Here is a 22,134-nt window from a genome sequence, read left to right as displayed (position 1 = left end):
CTCCCGGCCCAGGGCTTGGCCCGTGATTACCATTCAATAAAGAGTTGCTAAATGAATGAAAGAACTGTCTAAACGGGCACGTTAATAAGAACACACATTTGCTGCAAAACGTCTACTTCTAAGGCAGTGGTTCTCAAGCCCGCCTATCCACCAGAACCAGCGGAATCTATTAAAACTTCAGGTTTCTGGGAAGCCCCCAGCCCCAGGCTCCACACAGAATGATTCAGTAGACCTGAGACGGAAACGGGTGACTGTAATTCTCACCTTAAAGCACCCCCACTTTGCAAAACACGAAGCCAATTCCTGTCCTGCCAATACCCTGTATGGAACCTCTGAAATCCAAACATGGACACTGCTTTGGAAGCTACACCACGCATATGATTTCCAAGTGCACACAGCACAGTGGCCTTGGGGACACTTCAGTGCAACCCCTGGTGCCCTGGCGACACCCTCATCAGCACCACTGCCACACACACCTCTCAGCCCCATCTGCTTCACACTCTCTGTTGTTTTTTTCCACTTCCACTAAGAAAGCTGAAAGCAGCAGGTAGTAACGTCCTTCACGTGCTTGGATTCCTTCAAGCATCTTCCTGACAACCAGCTGCCTGCGAAAAAGTCACTGTGGGGATCTACTGGGACACAGCAGTACTGGGTCCAGGGTCAGCGTCTGTCATGGGGGACCAAAGAACTAATCGACCAAAATAGGACACTTGTGAGAGTGAAAAGAGGTACTATTAATAATCTAGGACAAAAGGCAAAATCCAGAAGTGACATCGTCGTCATGGAGACATGTGGTCACTCTGGCTGACTCAATACCCGGGGAGGCAAAACTGGCTTGGAGAGTGCCCCAGGGGACTGAGAGAGTCACGGCACTGAGGCGGGCAGGGTTAGCCCTGGAACCAGGAAATGGAAAACTGCCAAGGAACTAAAACACTTGACAGGTCTTTCTTGAAACATAATCAGTCTTTGGGATTCTCCTGGGAGGAAGGGTGGAGTAAACAGTTCACCATTCCTGTTTTAAAACAACGTAAGAACAATGCAAGTTCACCTGGGAGACGCCTCGAACTGATGCTCTCTGGCAGCTCTTGCCTGCACAGAGCTTTTTCACGTGTCATCTGCGCTTCTCTAGGGTCTCTCCTATCTTCATTAGATACTCAAGGGCAAAATCATCACCCAGCTCCTTTGACTGATGGGGACACAGACTTCCTCCCTGACCGAACTTCGAGTCTTCTCCACCTGGCTGGTCCTTGGCCAGATTTAGCCAAGAACCCTGCAGAGCCAGGTGTCAAGCGCCCACCCGCTCTTGGTATCAGTCAAGCCCCTCTTCCTCCACCCTTGGCTCTGATCAAGCTCCATCAGTGATTTCCACCCACTCCCTCACCTGCCCCGGTTGCAGTGGGAGTGGAGCTCCATCTCCCACTTGTAATGGTCTTGAATAGAATCATCCTTGCCATTTCCAATGTGTCAAAATTATTTTTCTTTCCTAACACTGACCACAGCAGTCTCCCAATTCATACAGCTGACAGTTACAATGGACCAGAACACAATCATGGAGCACGTTTGCTTCCCCAAAGTTGCAGAATGCATCAGAGTGGCTGAATGGTTTCCTGAGTTCCTGTCACACACGGGTACCCTCTGGGCACTCGGGATACAGTGTGACCGAGAGACATGGCCCTGCTGGTGTCCCAATTCCCTTGCTGAGTTGCTTGCCTAGGGAGGGAAGAGGCGCCTTGACCACTCTGGGGTCCCCGAGGACCTTCAGGAGGCGATGACACTCAGGGGCCCTGATGTCCAAAAGAAGCGGGCTGGGAGAGAGGCAGGACAGGCAGGGGGCGGTGGAGACAGCCAGCCCTGAGAAGGAAGGCCCGTCTCTCCTGGGAGCAAGCGTGAAGGAGGCGAGACGGAAGGGGCAGAGGAGGGGCAGCCGCTGCAAGTGTTCAGGCTCTAGGTTAAGTGCCACTGAGATGCTAGGTGTGTGTGGCTGTTAGAGAGAAGTATTTTTATCTACTGTATCTGGGAAAGGTCATGATAAATATAAAGGAATGCTTTCCTTATTGTGCTCACCTCTGGCAGGGGACACTGGGGGCTGGGAGGTCTGGAAAGACCACTTCTAGATTTCCGTTGGCACTTTCACATATCGTGCACATGCATTACTTCAATTTAGTTTTTCCAGAAAGTCAAGTGGGGTTATTTGGGGAAAAGATTATGGCCCAGTTTTGCTCTTCTTCTTTGTACTTCTACTACCTTCTCTACTAAACATAAGTGAATATATTTCATATTATTTTCAAATAAAATAAAACAGGGGCATGAGGTTAGCTCATCTCTGGGCTCTACTGCTCTCGAACTGATTGTATGTTCCTTGAATCCATCCTTTGGAACTCACCTCCAGGGCGTCTTCCAGACCCTGCACCCCATTATCCTCCCACCCCCACTATTGATCCCACCTGTCCCCTCACGGTGTCACCTTCTCCCCGTCACCCAGAATGAAAAACGTGGAGCCCCCTCCCAGCTACCCCTCCCCTTGGTAGCTCTCAGTGAGTTACCAAGTCCCATCACAGCCCTTGTCCCTTGGTTGTGAGGCCAAGGGTCCCAGTGCAGAACCTCACAGGCTACAGCAGTAGCCACTGAACTTCTCTGTCTCATCAAATTAATTTCTGAAAGCCATATTCTCATTGGGTCATTTTCTAGGTCAAAATGTTTGTTGGCAAACCCTTTCCCAAGAAAATGAAGGCCAAAACTGAAAATGAGCTGAGAATTTCAACGTGGCTTCCTACCTCTAAAGGATTCCCCACTTCTCTTCAATCTGCAGTCAGGCCAGATAACCCCTATTTTCCCAATATCCCCTCCTGGTTCCACCTTGGAACATCACCTGCTCTGCTCCCAATACTCTCTCTAAACAGGGAAGAGATGCTCACTCTTTGGGGTCCCTCATCCCATGGGTATGTTTGAAAATTATAAACCCTGTAATTGACAGTTATTTTATTGGTTTCCTAGCCTCTGAAGCCCTTTCCTGTGTTTGGAGAATCCCCATCCCCACTCTGGAGTCTTAGTGGGAAGCAGAGCCCAGCTCTTCCTACGTAAGATCCCCACTCCCATTTGCCTTCCTGCTACAGCAGGGACATGGGACATAAGTGCAACACGTCTCCACGGCTCCTCCAGACGAAGCCAGAGACAACTCAGAGCATCCTCTCTTGCAGTAGGGCAGGTGGAACACGCAGGACCCACTGGCAGCAGCAGTAGCATCTTGGGGCAGCCGCAGAAATGCTCTCACCAGACCAGTTCTAGGATCTGCTCCTGGCAGGTAGCCTAAATCTGGTTCTCCAGACTTCCCAGCCTTCTGACCTATTCTACCTAAAGGAGTCACATTTGGGTTCTGTTGCTTACAACCAGGGACCCTGATGTTGGCCGTTCAACCCAGAAAAACGCACAAATGCAAATGAACTGCACAGACCTTCAAGCAAGTCACAGACTAGCAAAGCCCCACCCACCTGCAAGGGCAGCCCCGCGGGCGCTCCAGGAGCCAACCGGAGACGCCTCCCTCCTCTGGACACCACGCCTGCCTCAGTCAGCACTAGCTTCCACTCCTCCACAGATCCCCAGTTAGTCCGCGCCTCTGCGCCCTGGTGCAGTGCCTTTGCTCAGCTCCTGCCTGACCTACTGCAACAGCTCTTAGAGTCCTCCCTGCCTCTGGACTGGTCCCTCCAAAGGATTCCTCAAGCCTCCTTCAACACACTAAAATCTCCTTAGCGCTCCAAGTAGCTATCAGAAATTCGACACCTCAGCAAGAAAGACCTTCAAGGATGGAGGTTTCTCGGTCTTTAGCCTCCGCCCCATGCCTGGCCAAGGTGATGATGCAGAGATGCAGGCCAGGATCCCCAGTTCCAACATCTGGGTTTTATGGGAAACAGCCCAATTTTCAAATACTGTCAACTGTATTTTTTTAAAACCTTAAATACTGTGATAAATAAAACATCTGTAGGCTAAGCATGGCCCATAGACATCTAGTTTATGACCTCTATCTGCTGCCTGCATCGTATTTGTGAATATGTTTTCTCTAAACTTGAGTGGTTCTCCACTGACTGGTAGATACTTAAGTAAATGTTTCTTCAACAAACGAATGAACAAGTAGACAACGTGAGTCAGGTGGGAGGGGGCCAAGCAAGGAAGAGAAAGATGGAAAACCATGATGAGTGAGGCCTGAGAGATCAAGCTTTACCCCTTTCCGCTCTGGGAAGTTTTCTGTTCAGGGCCAGTGGCTCTGGGGCTGGTGTTAAAGGAGAGCGGCTCCCAGAAGAGACCCCGGGGCAGAGCGCTGGCAAGGACAGAGGTCTGAACTTAGCAAAATCAAGGAGGCAACTTACCAAAAATCATGTACGATGCACATTTTACATGCACTTAAATATTTTAATCATAAGGAGAGGACAGAGTTGCGCCAGTAAACGTTTAACTCCATTTTCCAGACTAGGAGAACAAGCTACAGGTTCAGGGGCTGGAAATAGAGAGCAAATTGCTCAATCCCAGTTTCTGTAGTTCCTTCCATATAAAATTACAAAACAAGATCCAGGAAGGCTGGAGAACTGGCCATTGCCAGGCAGAGAAATTACATTTTTGTTTTCAAGGAGAAAAAAAAGCCCGTAAATATTTAAATTTCTATACCAGTCAGCCTCAGTTCAAACTTAAAACTCAAAAAATCTGACTGGTTGACTCCCCTGGTATTACTGTTGCTGGTAAAGCCGTAAGTGCAGAGAAAGAGAAAATGAAATGAAATATTTTCCCAGCAGGCTCATGGCTCCTCTTGGCCCATGGGGGAGGCCAGGGAAGGGCAGAGTGTGCATCTGGGACAAAGCGGCTGACCAGTGAATTCATGGAAAGTCTGAATCCAAGCCAGAAGCAAGAACACAGGGGGAGTGAAGTTATCACCACACAGTGAGAAGTAAGGATAGATCAAGGAAAACGTCTGTAAATGCCACGTGGGAATGTTCTACGGCTCTAAAAGAAAAGTAGAGAATTGGTCGCAACCATCCTTGGGCCTTGGAAACCATTGTTCTTTCCCTGTGCTCAGGATGTTCATGCCCCATCATCCACCTGGGTGGCCGCTTGTCACTCAGGTCTCACATGAGGAAACAGCTCCCAGGGAGATCTTCCCCGACCATCAAACTCCCTGGCACCCTCCGTCACATTACCCTGTTTTATTTTCTTTATCACGTTGATCAGTACCTAAATTTTTTTCATTTGTTTCCTTACTTTTTTGATTGACCTTAAAGCAGGGGTTGTGTCTGTCTTGTTCCCTGCTGTGTCCCAAAAGCCAGGCCCAGAGATGGGCACATGAAGTGATAACCACTGAATAAAAGGTGATGAAACACACCACAAAGGGAAACACTCTCTGACATTCTGCTGGTCAAAAATGATCCTTGTTTTCTACTAGAACACTGTCTGGGAGAGATAACGAAGGTTATCCCGCAGAAACCCGGCCTGCCCATGGCTGACGGCTCCTCTTGGTCAGCCTCCTTCACAGCCACACTGTCCTAACACTGACCACAGACACATGGACAAAATCAAATCCTTCGCCACAGAAAAGCACTTGGGCACAAAATAACATTGCTTCTAAGACAGGAAATATTTTAAGTTTATTTTTTAAACATTTTTCTTAGTACTTCAGGATGCCATGGAATCCGAGGGCACCCCCCAAACAGATGTAAGATCAAATACCTGATCAGGTAGCAGTACACGGTCACGGGGCGGGGCATCTTAATTCTTCCTAGGTTAGAAAGCACTCTGTGGCCTTCAAAGCCAGGGGCGACGGGGAAGACTTTGGTGGATTCCCTGAAGGTCTAAATGTCACAGACTTTCCTAATGCCATTTGGCCATGAACTTAACAGTTTGCATTTATGAAAGGAAGAATCTGAGAATACTCTTGTGTGCACTTAGAACAGTGCCTTAAGCATCTATTTCTTTAAAATGAAATAAAACTGTAATGTTGAGAAGAAAAAACATACAAGGGGTGGTGTGCAGAAGACAGAAACCACCAGCATGGAACCCTGCATCCGCCAGGCCCACAGCCACGCCGCCTGCGGCGTGCTCCCTCCTGCAGGACTCCTCTGTAGGCTGCCTGCGACCGGTTTGGGTGGCAGGGTCTCGTCTTTCACGCTATTTCCCACTACAGGATCTAGCATGGTGCCTTGACAATAGCAGGAATTCAATAACCTAATTTGATGAACTGGCGAATGGACAGACGAATGAGCTATGAAGGTAGCCACATCGGGTGCTCCGTTGTGGAAACAGCAGCATCTAACAGCACGAGGACGTCTGACCTTCCAGCCCCTTCCCAAACTAAAACCATGCTTCCCAACCTTTTCAGCCTTATTCCACCCTCTGATAACGATTCAGTTCCATATCACACAGGGCTCGGGAGATTGTGAATGGAGAACCCCAGGCCAGTGGCTCTCAACTGTAGTTTTACCCTCCAGAGGACATCTGGCAGTGCCCAGAGAAATTTCTGGTTGTCACCATGAGGGGAGAGTGCTACTGGCATCTAGCGGGTGGAGGCTGGTATGTTGTTCACCACAACGCCATGAAGCCCCCACTGGGGTCCACATCAAAGAACGATCCAGCCCCAAGTGTCAACAGTGCAGAGGTTGAGGAACGGGCTATGCCTAGGGGGACGTATTCTCCTTGCTCTTTGCCCTTGGACTATACTCCTTTCTCAACTGTACTCCCTTGTCTTCCTAAGAAGAGAAGTCATCCTAAAACAGGTGTCAACCATATCTAAAGCAGATGTCTTCGCTGTCACCGTTGATGGGAAAAATCCAAGAACACTAATAGCAGTGCATATTTGTACTTCACAGTTTGCAAAAATGTCTTCTAATATATTCTCATTTGCTTCTCCCAAGAATCTGGGTAGTAAATGGGGGAAGTAACATTATACTCATTTTAGAGCCAAATAAGGAGACTAGTTAAGCAAACCACCATCCCTATGGATCAAGGGCAATAAAGACATTGATGCTCAGAAACAGAGTGGCTTGTTCAAGAACACACCCATGCAGGAGCAGAGTGGTGGACACCACAGATCAGGCTTTCTGATGGCTCTGCCCCCTCCTTCACAACAGTGGTCTTCTCATAGAAAAGTGATGCAACAAGCTAAGTGTTTGCCTCCCGCTGCCATGAGCAAGTTGCCCATGAAATACTGGGCAGCACCTGTTTCCACCAGGTAGGATGCTTTCAGGGGAAACAGGGCAGTGAGGAACGAAAAGGCCGCCAGACTGGGCAGCTGTGTGCTGGATGAACTGAACCAACGCTGGGTCCTTACAACCTGCCCTAGAATGGTAATGCTTCAGCCCACTTTTAGATCATTAGTTCAGGTTGCTCAAGATAAAAACATGCACATTTCTCTAATAGAATGCTTGGCCAGAGAGATTAGATTTTTGTTTTTAATGGGCTATTATAGTACTTAAGACTAATAAGATGAGAATGAGGACTTTTCTTTATAGGCCCTCCCCCAAAAGATTTGGGGGTCAGACCTTTGAGAAAACTTCGACTCAACTAGGAATTTTCAAAGGCTCCACAGAAACACATTTGCTTGCAGCAGCCTGTTTAGTTTGACCTAATCCTACTAGAGACACTTGCTAGACTGGCCTTCAGCAGCAAGGCGGGGCAACCTGCATGACGCCAAGAGCTAGGCCGCCTGGCTTTGAGTCCAGGCTCTGCCACCCACCCAGTGGGTGACTCTGGCCAGGTCATCTGTAAAGCAGGGATGAAACTGGCAGCACCTGCTTCGTGGAGTTGTGGTGGGGATTCAATGAGTTACTCCATGTGGTGAAGTCTCAAAACAGGCCTCGGCACACCGTAAGTTCATCAGTGACTATAATTTTGGTCACTTTAGAGGATCTATTTGGAAACTGCACAAAAAACAATGAAAAAATAGTTGTAGTTGCCTGACTTAACCCTCTCCTCCTTATATCAATATCAAACATGAAGGGAGAGAGGAGAAGGCTTTTCCTATTTTGCAACTAATTTGGGACTCCGGGGAGCTTTTCTCAGTGTCTTCGGAAGTCCCTTGGAATGAACTGGTATTCTAGTTCAAAGAAAGACTTCCACTATCGTCAACATCAGTGGGAACTGGGTTCAAAACCCAGTTCGGCCACTTCCTAGCATTAGGACCTTAGACATGCTACTTTCTGAGTCTCCATTTCCTAATCAGCACAGAGAGTAAGATAAGACAGACTGACTCCTAGGGCTATAGTGAGGCTTAGATTTTATAAACTGCAGGCACATTGTATGAGGCTCAAAAAAAAAAAAAAAAGATTACAACTGCTGTATTCTCTGTTTCCTCACCATCTTTTATTTATTTATTTTTTTTGTGGTACGCGGGCCTCTCACTGCTGTGGCCTCTCCCGTTGTGGAGCACAGGCTCCGGACGCGCAGGCTCAGCGGCCATGGCCCACAGGCCCAGCCCCTCCGCGGCATGTGGGATCCTCCTGGACCGGGGCACGAACCCACGTCCCCTGCATCGGCAGGCGGACTCTCAACCACTGCGCCACCAGGGAAGCCCTCCTCATCATCTTTAATCGGCCAGAACACAGATGTTTCTTCCCCTAACACTCTCCAAGTAGCACGCTGTGTACACCTAACTGAGATGGGCACGACATTCTGCCACACAGGAGACTGGGGGCGTATTGATGAGGAGATCCTCCACGAGGACAAAGAATAGAAATAAAAACTGCTGTATTCAGAAACTGCTGCATTGTTTAGTTCGTAAGTTTCCTTTTGCCAAGGATGACCAACTTTTGTGAGACTGGAAATAAATCTTGTCCCAGGCACCTCAGGGCACACACACACGGCAAATAAAGTTTTCAGTTCCAAAGGCACTGCGTTTTTATCTATAAATGTTCTTAGAAAAGCATTTCTACGGCTAGCACCTTATACTAATTCCACTAGGTCTGCAAATCAACCATTCTTTTTTAAAATTTTTAACAGAAAAAATGAAGCCTAGTTCCAAGTCACACACTAACACATGAGCAAATTCTAATTAAGGCTTTTAATTTCTCGCTTCCAGCAATCTACTTTGCCACTAAATAACCCTGCAACCTAGAGCAATTCTTCAGATCTCAGCTTAAACATCTGTTCTCCAGCATGATCCTTGGCCTGGACCGAATGCTGCTTCTAGGTTGTGCTCATCACATCTAGTTACCCGACTCTCAGGAAATTGCCTGTCATCCTCTGGAGCCCTCACTCCTCCCCACCTTGTGTTTGTTTTCTCTCTCTTTCTCACACACACACTCACACTCACACACTCACACAACCCGTGTTGTGTAATACAGTAGCCATTAGCCACAGTGGCTTTGAGTACTTACAATGTGGCTAATCCCAAATGAGATGTGATTTAAGTATCAAATACACACCAGACTTTGAAGACTTAGCCCAAAAAACTATATACAAACCATTCTAAGAGTAACTTTATCATGGTTAAATGTTGAAACAACAATATTCTCAACATATTTCAGTTAAATATATTATTAAAATTAGTTTCTTTTTACTTTTTTAATGTGGCTACTAGAAAAATTTAAGTTTCATATATAGCTCACATTATATTTCTATCGGTCAACTGCTGGTCTATACTGAAGGTTCTGTGAAAGACCTCTGTCTGTGTTTTTTACCATTGCACCTCTCCTAGCCCCCTCAACCAGTACAGCACCTGGCTAATGGTAAGTACACAATAACAATTCGTTGATTTAATGGTGTCTCTAAATCTGTCTGTATGTATGTTTCCCCGTCTCTACATTGGAGATAGTGGCTCTATGTACAATATAAGATGGTCATGAGAATAACATCATCAAGAAATGTAGTGCTTTCTTTGAAAGGTAAAAATCATGCTATGAATATGACTGCTTTTGCTGAAAAGCCTGCAATTAATTTTGAACACTTAGGCAATGATTTGTATGCCTAAACACGTTCTTTGAGTTATAATAGAAAAATATTACAAATTAATGCTGAAAGAGGTGGAGAGTGAACACCTCAAGGGGAAATAACTGTAGGAAAAAAACAAAGTAAAGCTGAGGTGTGACCACAACTAATGGGAAGGCAAACAGAGCCCACAAACTCGCAGAAGCCCCTTTATTGTTCTGTTTGCATTAAAAAAGCAGAAGCGTGTGGTGCTGACGGATTCCAGTGCTAATGGGGACATACATACTGCGAGTACTTATCCAAGAAAGAGAGTCTCTTTCCACCCACCCTTCCCACCAAAAAAGCCCTCACAAGGAATACCATTCTGGTTACCAAAAAACCTCCGGTACGCAGGCCTAAACCACACAATCCCCTTTTATATAAACTGAGTCTCCATGACAGTGAACTTGACGTGGCAGGTGAAGAGTTAAGTGGGTACCTTTCCTACCTGCCTGGACTGCTAACACTCCAGCTGAAAGAACCCCAGGGCTGACAAATCAGCTTTATACCCACCCAGCAGGGAAGCTGAAAGTGCGCGGAGACGCTGGTGAGTGGAATACACCGGGGAAGAGAAACAGACCAGAGACTAATCTCTGATCCAGGACCATTTCAAAGACCCGAGAAGATGAGGGCTTTAAAAAAAAAAAAGTTTTGTAAGTCTTTTCTTTAAACCAGAAGTACCAGATCAAAAGCTCCTTAACCTTGCGTTTGACATGAATACACCCCAAGCAACTCTCAACTGTAAGAGCTGGAATCTGGTCCCCTCCACCGGCAGGAAAGGCACAGACCATCCCATGGCCTCGGAAGAAGGGTCTGGGGCGCCGGAGAGCAGAGCAAGCCGGGTTTTCTATTCTAGAAGGCACAGGTCGTCCTGCGCAGAAACCACGCGATCCGGATAAATCAGCTCTGAATCTGTGCTCTCACCACCCGCCCCCCAGGGAATTAAAAGCACCTCAGGATTTAGGCCTCTGTCAACTTTTCTGTCCACAAGAAAAAGTTATCTGCGTACACGGAAAAAAAAAATCTGGGAAGAGGAAATTACGGAAGAGAAGACACTTATCTACTCCACTTTAGTAATGATGTGGGTGGTGAGGCTTCAAGAGCCGAGTCTGGGGGTGAAGGGGAGGGGAGAAAAGGCAGAAACCACAATCCTTGTGAGCTCAGCCCAAGTCGGGGCAGAACAAGCGCCGGCGCCGCTAAAGGGCACGGCTAGCTCTCAGCCACAAGCCGGAAGCGGCGGGGCCCGGGGGCCTCGCAGACGCAGGCACGCGGCGGCCCCCGCCTCTCGGGGGCCCGGGAGCGCGGAGGGCTCCCCTCGCCGGCAAAGCCCCGCGCAGGCAGGCTGAGGAGTGGAGGCAGAGGGCAGGAACGAGGGACACGTTACCTTGTTCATCCCATTCCCCATGGCGGCCGCGCGGTCTAGCGCCCGGGGCGCGGCGGCAGGCGCACTGAGGGCATGTTGGAGCGGGCGGGGGAGCAGCGGGAGGGCGGGCAGGGGGCACTGCGCGCCCGCAGCGTAAACAGCAACACGGACCGGCGGCGCCCAGGCCTCTCTGTCCGCTGCGCTCCTGTCCCCCGCGGCCCCCGGGCTCCCCGGCCGCCGGACAGCGGCACAGGCGCCCCTGCGGGAAGGGGCTCGCGGCGCCCGCCCCCTCCCGGAGTGAGCCCGGCGCCTGCCACGCCGGCCCCCGGGACTTGTGGACGCGGTTCCTAGGGGCCCGGCCGGGGCGCTGGGATTATGTCTCCCGGGGACCGGGGTGCAGGGACATGACTCCTGGAAGCGGGGGCCTCCAGGATTCTGGCTACTCGGGGGCCCGGGCCCAGGGCGCACGCGCACCCCCGCCCCGACCGCCGTCGCCCTGCGCGTTCCGAGACGGGGCGGGGCCGGTGGTCACGCAGGCGCAGCCCCTACCCAGTGAGGCGTGTCACGGGTCGCTCCCCGGGGGTCAGGGTCACCAAAACTCCGGCAGGCCTTTCCCCGGGGCCACTGGGGGCCTGTTACCGGCAGTCGCCGCCCTGCCTTGACTGCCTGGGTGAATCAGGTGCTAATCGAAGCCTTGGTCTTGCAGGCTCCCCTGCCTGGGTTTTCTGAGTGCTACCGATTTAGTCCGGGTGGGGGGATTCCTACGGCCCTGCCGCGCCCACGAAGAGCGAGAAGGCTCACCCGGTGGAGAAGGTGGGCTCGGTGACTCATCTCTGGGATGACCTAACCTCCCGACCCTGGCGGAGCAGATGTCCGGATGTCAGACGTCATACCGTGACTTTGGACGGCCAGTGTGCCCCCTTCAGATTGTAAACTGGCTCTAGTAGTTGCATGGGTATGTTGATACAATTGCTTCCGGAAAGCCCCTTTCTTTGCTAAGCAACACGGTAATGTCTGCGTTGTGGTTCTGCCTGGAGTGGAACACTTTCTAACCTGTAGCAGAATTGTGTAAGTATTCTGTCACCCTTACTAAACTGACTTCTTCCCTGCGGACAGAATCCTTGACCTAGGCGTTTAGCCGTTTCATTTTTATACCCTCAGCAATGCCCTGCACATCGTGGGTGCTTGATAATTATTTGTTAAATGAACGGATGCCTCATTCTGATACGGCCGGGCTCACCTCCGATGACCTCATTTCATCTGCTCCTCCTTTCCCGAGTCGCAGCCACACAGACTTTCTGTGTGTCCCTTGAACGTGCCACCCTTGGCGCTTGATCTCTTGACCATGGCCTTGAGCCTTTGTGTGGGCTGTGCTCTCCACCCAGCCGTCTCAGTCCCTAGCTGGCTCTTCCCTTCAAGCTCCCAGCCCAGATGTCACCTCCTCAAAGAGGCTTTTCCAGACCACCCGATCTAAAGGAGATTCTCCAGTCACCATCATATTACCCGGTATTGTTTTCTTCATAGCAATTAAGATGAGTGGACATTCTCCTATTTATTTGCTATCTATCTCACTGGAAAGCATCCTGCAGAGGAAAAGGACCTTGTCTGTCTTATTCACTGCTGCAGCCACATGGCCAGGGACAGGGCCTGGCACAAAACAGGTGTTCAGTAAATATTTGTGGAGTAAGTTCACAAATTCCAGAAGACTGAGGAAACAGTAGTGAGGCTCTAAGGAAGGCTGACATTTTGAAAAGAACTTGCAGACTCCATCTTAGTCATTTCCCTCCTTGTTGATGTCTTCTGGGCCACAACAGGTACCAGAGCCCCACGTGTAGGAAGCCCCCCTTGGTGTGCACCCAAATTGTCCCCCGTGGGTAGGATAGGACCCTTCCTATCCCTTGCTTCTGGGGTGTTCCTTCCCCACCACCTTCACTTCCTCTTTTCCCTCCCCCTCCCAGTCACCTGGACAGCCCACCTCCTCTGCCCCTCACCATCATTACTTGTACTGCTTTCCTGCTTATAGACAGCACAGCATGGTTAGTGGGCTGCCTGGGGAATCCCAAGACCAGCCTGTGTCCCTAAATCTCAGAGTGCTATTGGGCAAGATGATCAGCTTTTCTGAACCATTTTTTTCCTCCTTAAAATAGAGCACTGGACTGTGAATTTTCAAAGGTCCTAGCCAGCAATCAGTGAACGACTTTTATTTCCCTCCTCTGCTTGTGCTGTCGTTGCTTCCAGTTCAGATGAACTTTCGAAAACATGAACAATTCTTGAGTTAGTATCTGCCCATAAATGACAGAGCCACACCCAGTTTTTCTTCTGCCATCCATTTGGAACATTTTCTTTCTCTTATTCATTTCTTATAAACTTATTTTTCTAGCTCAGACCATCTGCTTAACAAGCTCTCCTAAGCTCAGAACCAGCTATGGTGTGTGCGTGTGTGTGCGTTTGTGTGTCTGTATTTGTGTGTGTGTCTGTGTCTTTGTGCGTGTGTGTGCACGTGTGTCTGCATGGGTGTGTCGGGAAAGTTTTCCACAAGGGACTCTTATCTCCCTGCACTCCCGTCCACCTTATCCTTGAAGCTAACCCCAACTCTCTGCATCATAACCCCCAAATTATCATTGTCATGTGTTGCAATTCTGTGACTAAAGAAAAGGAAAAGAGAAAGTCTGATCCATTTTGACATGTCCTGGTTTTCTCTTTTAATTTTCATAGCACCACCTCAGAGATTTTCAGGTTCAGCTCTCATGCTGAACAGGCGACATACTCATTTCCAAGCTCCTTCCTGTCTTCCTCTTTTATTCTTCATAGCTGCTGATAATGGAAAGAAGGGAGGGAAGAAGACCCCTAGAGGAAGCTGGAGTAGAATCTATTTAGAATCTCTTTAGAGTCGCGTTTAGAGTAGAATCCATTCACTTGCATTCTTATTCGTAAAAGTGTTAAGGCATCATAAGCCTAGTGGAATCTCACTCCGTGTAAGAGTTTTCCTTCTACTTTTCTTCCTGCTGTTTTCCTGTGTCTCAGCACAGCCAACACCACGCATTTTGGCAGCAACTCCCGAACAAACAAAGCTTTCGTGTGTGCACAGCGCGGAATGGTTACCAGGCACGTGGCCAGCAGGGACCATACGCATGTGGTTGAGGATAACCAGTTAGTGGTGTACTGAGTGAGCAATAACTTTGAACTTTAAGGTGGGAGTGTGTAAAAGCCCACAAGCAGAAGTTCAGCCATTAGAGCCACAGCCAGGTCATTAACGGGTGTTGCTGATAATTCGGAGAATTGAGATCAACCTTGGCCCAAGTGGGAAGTAGTGAAGCAATCTTCCTTGGCCTTTTGAACATACTGCAATCTGGAGTGTCTCGGCCTCAGCACTGCTGACATTTGGGGCTAGATCTTTTTTTTTTTTTTCTTGTGGGGCTGTCCTGTGCGTTGTACGATGTTTAGCAGTATCCCTGGCCTCTGCTACTGGATGCCAGTGGCACCCCTCTGTCATGATGGTCAGAAACGTCTGCAGCCCTTGGAGAGCAAATGCAGCCCCTGCCAGTGTTGTTTGTGCAGTGGGCGCATAGGGGTGAGATCTTTTAGGGACGAGATTTCTTTCTCTGTGTGCCTCTTGCCCTCTCTCTTTCTCTCACTTGGTAACCACTTAAATGTACACTAATAGGTGATGTTAGCCCTCTGCAGAATCCTCAGGCCACACGGTCAAATTAGAACAAATTAAGAACAAGAGGTTAAGGTGAAGAGCTAATCTAGCCAAAACATGACTGAAAGTTAAAAGAAAAAGCTAGAACCTAATGAATTGTGGAAATAAGTAAAAAAAAAAAAAAAAAAAAAAAAGAGTCTATAACTACTGAAGCAAAAGCACAAAACATTTTTCTCTGCTTCTCCAGAACTGTCCAGAAGGAGAATGGGTATCCAGTTGAGTGCTTGGGGCCTTGCCAAGCAGTGTGAGCACAAGGATGGCCCCTTCAGTGACCTCAGCGTTTGAAAGGCCACTGATTTCCAGCCTCCAAGCAGTCTCCTGAACATGAACTTGGTTTCCTTCTTCCACTTAAGAGGTTTGGGGACCGCGGATCTCAGAGCACTGACAACTGGAGAGGGTGGCGTCAGGGGAAAACAGCAGGAGGAACGAATACCCAGGTAGGTAAGCAGGGTAGAGAGACGTGGTGGAGAGTCTGGGAGGAGGTAAGTGGAGAGACGCCAGCAGGCATGTAGTTGGGCATCAGTCAACTACGTTGACATGTAGAGCTCCCAGCTGGGTTGGCAGGGGCAAGGCCTGCCCAGTTGTGGAGGAATGGAGCTGTGAGGCAGAGTGTAAGGCAAAGTATCAGGCAAAGGGGGAATAAGACAGAGCCCGGGTCGCTAAAGACTGGAGGAAGGTGACACTGCTGTCAGCCTACAGGTTGTAGCACGTATGCCTGTGTGTTGTCAGTATACCTAGTTTCCAGAATTGTAAGCTTCATGAGGGCAGGGACAAGTTGTCATCAATCTTAGTATCCAGCACCTGAAATAGCCCCTACTATGTGGGGAAACCTTCAGATGTTTGTTGATTAAGGAGAGAAAACACAACTGGGAGATTGTTGCATTTATCCAGATGTAAGGTTCACAAATAATTCATCCCTTTATATGCCAGATACTCTGTCAATGCTGTATCTACTTAGCCTGCCTTTCTAGAGCAATGCAATTTCCATGTGGGATGGCTGTGATCTAGGAGTGACCAAAGTCCTACTGTGCCTTGTTTTTAAAACTGATGCAGTATATACTGGTGAGAGAGAGACAGAAAGACGAGAGAGAGAGAGAGAGAGAGAGAGAGAGAGAGAGAGAGAGAGAGAGAGAGGGGTGGGGGGGGAGAGAGAGAAAGAGAGAGAGGGAGGGAGATTGAACACAGTGCTTGCATGTGTTGCTGTGCCCTTCCTCTTGATTTGCAGCCATAGCTGTGGTTGGCAGAGCCCAGCTCTGTAATTCTGCCCTTGACGTCATGCTGTTCTTTGAGCTTTGGTTAGGAAAGCAGTCCTGGCTTATGAACATCATCTTGCAGGTTGGCTATGGTTCCTTTTCTTGTCAGGAATGGTTTGACTCCACCTCTGCACTCCCCTCTCTCTACTAAGGAAGGTCTACCTGAGACAACAAACAGGTCCTTTAAAACCCTTCATGGTGAAAAAAACAGAAGCCTTTCATGGTCGATGATCCCAGCCCAAAACAGCTGACAAAATCTGAACAACGAATGTATTTTAGGTTCAGTAGAATAATTGCCCTTTCCATCTGTGTGTGACAAGGCTGGCATAAGATACAACCTGGGCCTTACTTTGTATTCTAGCTCATCTGGGTGCAAGGAGACACACCAAGTACTTCCCTGATGATGGTCAGAAATGTCTGCAGCCCTTGGAGAGCAAATGCAGCCCCTGCCAGTGTTGTTTGTGCAGTGGGCCCATAGGGATGAGATATTTTAGGGACGAGATTTCTTTCTCTGTGTGTCTCTTTCTCTCACTTGATAACCACTCAAATGTACACTAATAGGTGATGTTAGCTGGTTTCATGTGTGTAGCTAAGTGATTCAGACTGTTTTCACGGTCTCCAGATCTTCCTAAAACCCTATTCAAAGTGACTGCATGGCCTGCAATCTAGTGGAGAGTGGGCTAGCCCCTGAGTGTCCCTGGCCAGAGGATCCGTCTGCATTTACCACACCTGCATGCCCAGCTGCCCTCTGGGAGGCGTACTTCTGCTTCTTCAAATGCCTTTGGTGGTTGGGGGCAGCCCTGAACTGAAGACACGAGAGAACATGGCAAGAGAAGCCCCAGCTCTGAGAAACAGCTGGGCAGGGGCAGCTCCCCTTAGAGAGACTGATCCGCACCTGCGGAATGTTACTGTAGAGTTCTTTCCTACTGAAGAGCTTCATGTTGGTTAGTTTTGTTTGTTTTTTTCCCCCTTTTATGTGAAACAGAAATTGAACTAGATCTGAAGACATTAAAAAGTGTCTGGGTAGGGGGCTGGATGGAGAAGGGGGTTTCCTCAGAGGATGGAATGTCCCAAGAGAAATTTCACTTGTCGTGAGAGGGGAAGTCCATTTCATATGACGTAGTGGTGTCATTGTTCAACACTCTGTTGGGCAATTTGTTAATATTTATCATTATTTTGATTTGTCATTCATCATTAAAACCCTGTGAATTACAGAAAGACCATTATACATAAAGTGCTACTCAGGCTAAACAATAGATCAGGATCATTTTCTTTCTTGTACACGACGGGGCGTTTGTGTTTTCTCACTGACCATCTCTTGGTCTGCAGGAGACCACCTGCCTCCACCCAGACAAGACAATTTCACTCAGAGCTGCGTATTGCTGTTCAAAGCTGGCACCTTTCCAGTGCTTGTGGGCCTGCACTTTTTACCATCTCTGTCATACCTGTGTGTCCTCTCTATGCAGGGCTTCAACTCCAGATCTGCATAGACAGCCACCAGCACAGGAGCAACTGCTGCAAGGAGGATCAAGCCACGGTAGCACGAGGTGTATTCAGTTCACAGGAAGTTAGGGTGTGTTTCTCTTTCACCTCTCATACATCCAGTAACCCCTGAAAGAGGGCAGGAAGGTCTGAGGCAATGCTCGCCCTGATTCACCAACACACAACTTGCATACTGTACAGACTAGAGCAATGTCTCAATCTAAAAACATTTATATTTGGCTTTATAATGGCATCAGTTTCTCCCCATTCTGCTTCAAAATACAAGGGAGTCCTTACTTTACGTCTCTTGTAACTAAAGGGTCCACGATGGCGCTTACCCTATCAAAGGCACAGTTTGTCTTCAAGGTGATGTGAGATCTGTCTCTAAACATAGAAAACTTTGTGACTTTTAAATAGCAGTCTCCTCTCCTGCTTGTCGAGGTTTTGTAAGGCAGCCTGAGGGCAAGTGCAGTGGCTGCTTAGAGAGAGAGATAATTGATATATAAGACAGTGTGGTGTGTGGACGTCTTTCCTCACTGCAGTGCTTCTAAAAATGTGTATAATTTTTTGAAGTATAGTCATTTACAATGTTGTGTTGGTTTCATGTGTATAGCTAAGTGATTCAGTTATATATATTACACATTTTCAGATTATTTTTCATTATAGGTTATTGCAAGATATTGAATATAACAAAAAAATGTACAATTTAAGGGGAACTTTGCTTTTAAAATCTCACTATGTTCGTTGCAGTCGTAACAACCAAGCAAACGGGGCAGGAAGCTCTCTGCTTTGTGGTTATTTTATTCAAGCCATGTATGAAGTTTCTTTTTGGTATAAAGGTATGTGTGTGGTTTTTTTCCTTGAGTAACAGTAACTCTAGGACTTCAGAGTCGGTGTAAGTGTTGATTCTGATCTCCAGAGTTACATATCTGGCTATGACAGGGCTGCAGAGGTAAAATGTCTGCTGTGTGGTAGAGGCAGAACTACCTTGAAACAGACCGTGCTCCCTTCTGGTTGTTAAGTGTAAAGTTTCACTGAGTCAAGATAATAACCCCTTAGCCCTCTTTACCTATTTCCTAAAAAAATCTATGGTTTTAGTTTGTATCCGTCACTTTCTGTTCTTTTTAATTTTATGAAATTTCTTATTTCTAAAATGTTTAGTTATCACATAAAAAAGAGGGGACAGGGCTTCCCTGGTGGCGCAGTGGTTGAGAGTCCGCCTGCCGATGCAGGGGACGTGGGTTCGTGCCCCGGTCCGGGAAGATCCCACGCACCGCGGAGCGGCCGGGCCCGTGAGCCATGGCCACTGAGCCTGCGCGTCCGGAGCCTGTGCTCCGCAACGGGAGAGGCCACAGCAGTGAGAGGCCCGCGTACCGCAAAAAAAAAAAAGAGGGGACAGTTTGGCCCCTTCACTCAGTATAAAGCATCTGTCATGAGTGTTACTATCTTGTCCCAGTTTGCCCAGGATTTCCCTCATTTTAGAACTGGGAGTCCTGTGTCCCAGGAAGCCCTTTAATCCTTGGCAATCCAGGACAGCTGGTTACCCTAGATCTATGATGTATTTTGGGGGAATACACATTAGCTTTAAATAAGAAAAAATACTTATTTTTTACTTAAGCAGCTTCCTCTTTATTTACAAATAGTTCCAGGTGTGAAATGTTGAAAAGGAGCGGTTGTCTCCCATTACTGGACAGAGCCAGGCTGTCTCCAGCTGCTTCTATGTGGCAGGAACTGGTCTCTCCTTAACAGTTATAGCAGCTGCTACTTTCCAGAAGGGAAGTATTGGCTAAAGAAAAGTCAATGTCAGTATTTCTCCCTGAAGAAAAATGCATATTGATCTTCCCCAAAACAAATCAATAGTTGTGTTAGGTTCAATTTGAATATTTTCCCTAGAAACTCTCTCAGAGTAACCATGAGAGCCTAATAGATTTTCCTTATAGTATTAAATTGACGAGATCACAATGCTTGAAAGAGTACTTATTTCAAGGAAAATGGACAGTTTCCTAAAAGCAGTTAGATTTTCACAAAGCGGAGGGTTTGGGTACATAAATGCTTTAATTGAGCATCTTCTTTCTCCTCGTAACTCCCCCTCACTGCCTACTGTCCCTCAGCCTAGTTACTGCTCCCCAGGTAACACGGCCTTAGACATCCTTCTGCAACCCCATTTCCAAGCATTAAGGTGACATTTTTATTCATTCGACCAACATTTATTGAAAACCTACTAGGTTCTAGGCATTGTGCCAGAAGCTGAGGATACAGAAATAAAAACAAAGCTGCCCCACACTCAACTCACATTTATTTATAAGTTCATTGGAAATAGGGACTTACACATAAATGATTTCATGGAATATGGTATATGCTGAGTTTGTAAAACTTGCTTTTCGGAACTCAGAGGAGGGCACTCAGAACTGCCTTAGCTGGCTCTTCTTTTCTATAAAAATAAGCATCCTATCTTAAGAAGGAAGAGGCGATTAGGACACAGACACACACAGAGGGATAGACCTTATGAGGACACAGGGAGAAGACCGCTGCCTACACACCAAGGAGAGAGGCCTCAGGAGGAACCAACCCTGCTGACACCTTGGTCTTGGACTTACAGCTTCCAGAACTGTGAGACAATAATGTTCTGCTGTTAAAAGAAATAAGAGATGTTGTCTGTCCAGTCTGTGGTACTTTGCTATGGCAGCAGTTCTAGAAAACTAATACAGAGAAGGAAGCAGCCACTGCCAGAACCGTGACTTTGTAGGGAAGCCATGGGGAAGAGATGCCCTAGCCTCTCTGTCCAACTGCTCTCTATCTCACTTAAAAAATAAACCTACCTGGAGGCCGGCAAAGGAGCCCAAGTGATTTGCTCCATATGTACACTCTCCCAGGGCACTTGCAGGACAGAGAAGGGTAAGAATGGATTCGGGGGGACAAATAGAAAATGATCAGCAAAGACATCTCATCAAGTTTTGAAAAGAAGGGCTCCATGGAGGAGGTGGCTCTTGAACTGGGTGTGGAATAATAAATGAGTTAATATGAATAAAGTACTTAGAAGCTTACTTGTACCGTAATATGAGTTGTGTGTGGTGTTGTTTTTACCACCATACCCTTTCTATTTATTATTTCTGGTTCATCCTGGCAGTCCAGGAAGGTTGGTATTATTTTCCCCTTTTTACAGATAAGAGAATTAGGCTCAAAGAGGTTGAGCAAATGGCTAAGCCAGTTTCCATACTCAAGCCTGCCTAGCTCAGAAGCCACCAGTCCAGGTTGCATCCCTGATAGCCATCAGCCAGATGATGAAACCTGAATAAAGGACAATTCCGAAAGAGGATGTTACAGACACAGGGGCATGTTGGCAAGGATTTCCCTGGCAAGAGAGACTGTGGCACCTTTGGGGACCTGAGGTGGTTTACCAAGGTGGCAACATGGAATGCAAAGTGGAGAGAGGCAAGACATCAGTGGAAGGGGGGCAGAGCCAGTTTAAAGACATCTTCATATGCCATGCCAGGAAGTTTAGGCTCCCTCTCAGAGATGTTGGGGACCCTTTGCAGGATTTGGATTTGAGAATGAGCATCTTGAGGGCTTTTGGGAGTATGTCATATTTTAGTAGGTGAGACTGAAGATGGGGAGATCACTTAGAAGGCCATTGCCTGGTGAAAAATAATGAGAGCCCTAAATAAAGATTGGCAGAGGGGATGGAGAGAAGGGCTGGTTGGGGAAAAGGGAAGAGGGAGAATTCGTAGGACTTGAAGATTAATTGGATACAGGAGATTGGAAAGGGGGAAGAGCAAAGGGTTACCCCAGGTTTCTAGCTTTGGTAACTGTATAGATGGTAGCGCCATTCACAAGGGTGGGAGCACAGGAGGAGGAACAGGGTTAGTGGGAGAGCGATGATTATTGTCTGGACATGCCGAGTTTCAGATACCTCTGGGTTATCCAGGTAGAAAATACAGAGCTAAATTACTCCAGAAAATATAGAAAACCCAATGATGACTTAAATTGTGTTGTATCTCACAGCATAAATCACAATATCTTGATTGCTCTAAAAAGTGACTATTTTTCCTACCTTTGTTCTGAGAGATAAGCAAATACCACCATGATTAGGTCATAGTTATAAGAGTGTTATTTCAGTAATTTTTTAAATAAGCAATTATTGTTCCAATTTTACATAAAGTACTAAAATAGGTATTGGGAGATAGGAAGGTAATAGTGAAAGATGAATAAAATAGAGTCTTCCAGGAATAACTGATGGAGTTACAAAAATGAAACAAAAGAGTGACCCAAAGAGGATGGAATTAAATATGGACATGGTATGCCTCAAGTTTTCCAACTGAACACTAGCGTGATGACTAAGCTACTCATAAATCACATTCCAGTTATGTTGTCAGCAATAGAAAATAATAATAGGA

At 47.5% G+C, this 22,134-nt stretch overlaps 1 protein-coding gene and 1 long non-coding RNA gene across 19 annotated transcripts in view; one reads left to right on the top strand and one right to left on the bottom strand.

Moving 5' to 3' along the window:
* Positions 1–11,457, bottom strand: part of DUSP22 (dual specificity phosphatase 22) — a 71,049-nt gene extending 59,592 nt beyond the window's left edge. For 9 of the 16 annotated variants that reach the window (XR_012334252.1, XR_012334253.1, XM_073810229.1 and 6 more), the window contains exon 1: positions 11,324–11,428. Coding sequence is in view for 5 of the 16 variants with exons in the window: in XM_019945050.3 (XP_019800609.1) it covers positions 11,324–11,344 (21 nt within the window). In the remaining 11 variants the exon portion in view is untranslated. Of the gene's footprint in view, positions 1–11,323 lie in introns of all 16 variants that reach the window. The other 7 variants (XM_019945050.3, XM_033863747.2, XM_033863748.2 and 4 more) reach the window with 3 other exon arrangements.
* Positions 11,458–11,460: 3 nt separating this feature from the next.
* LOC109551525 (uncharacterized) lies at positions 11,461–20,796 on the top strand. 3 transcript variants are annotated; one of them, XR_004528319.2, is made up of 3 exons: positions 11,461–12,257; positions 15,193–17,202; positions 17,588–20,796. It is a non-coding gene; the product is annotated as an uncharacterized lncRNA (long non-coding RNA). The 3 variants fall into 3 exon arrangements; XR_002178310.3 differs by having other exon boundaries at positions 11,465–12,257; positions 15,193–20,796; XR_002178311.3 differs by having other exon boundaries at positions 11,465–12,370; positions 15,193–20,796.
* The last annotated feature ends 1,338 nt before the right edge of the window (positions 20,797–22,134 follow it).

Source organism: Tursiops truncatus, chromosome 10 (genome assembly GCF_011762595.2).
Source record: "Tursiops truncatus isolate mTurTru1 chromosome 10, mTurTru1.mat.Y, whole genome shotgun sequence".
Lineage (NCBI taxonomy): Eukaryota > Metazoa > Chordata > Mammalia > Artiodactyla > Delphinidae > Tursiops > Tursiops truncatus.
This window is presented reverse-complemented; position numbering and strand designations above follow the sequence as displayed.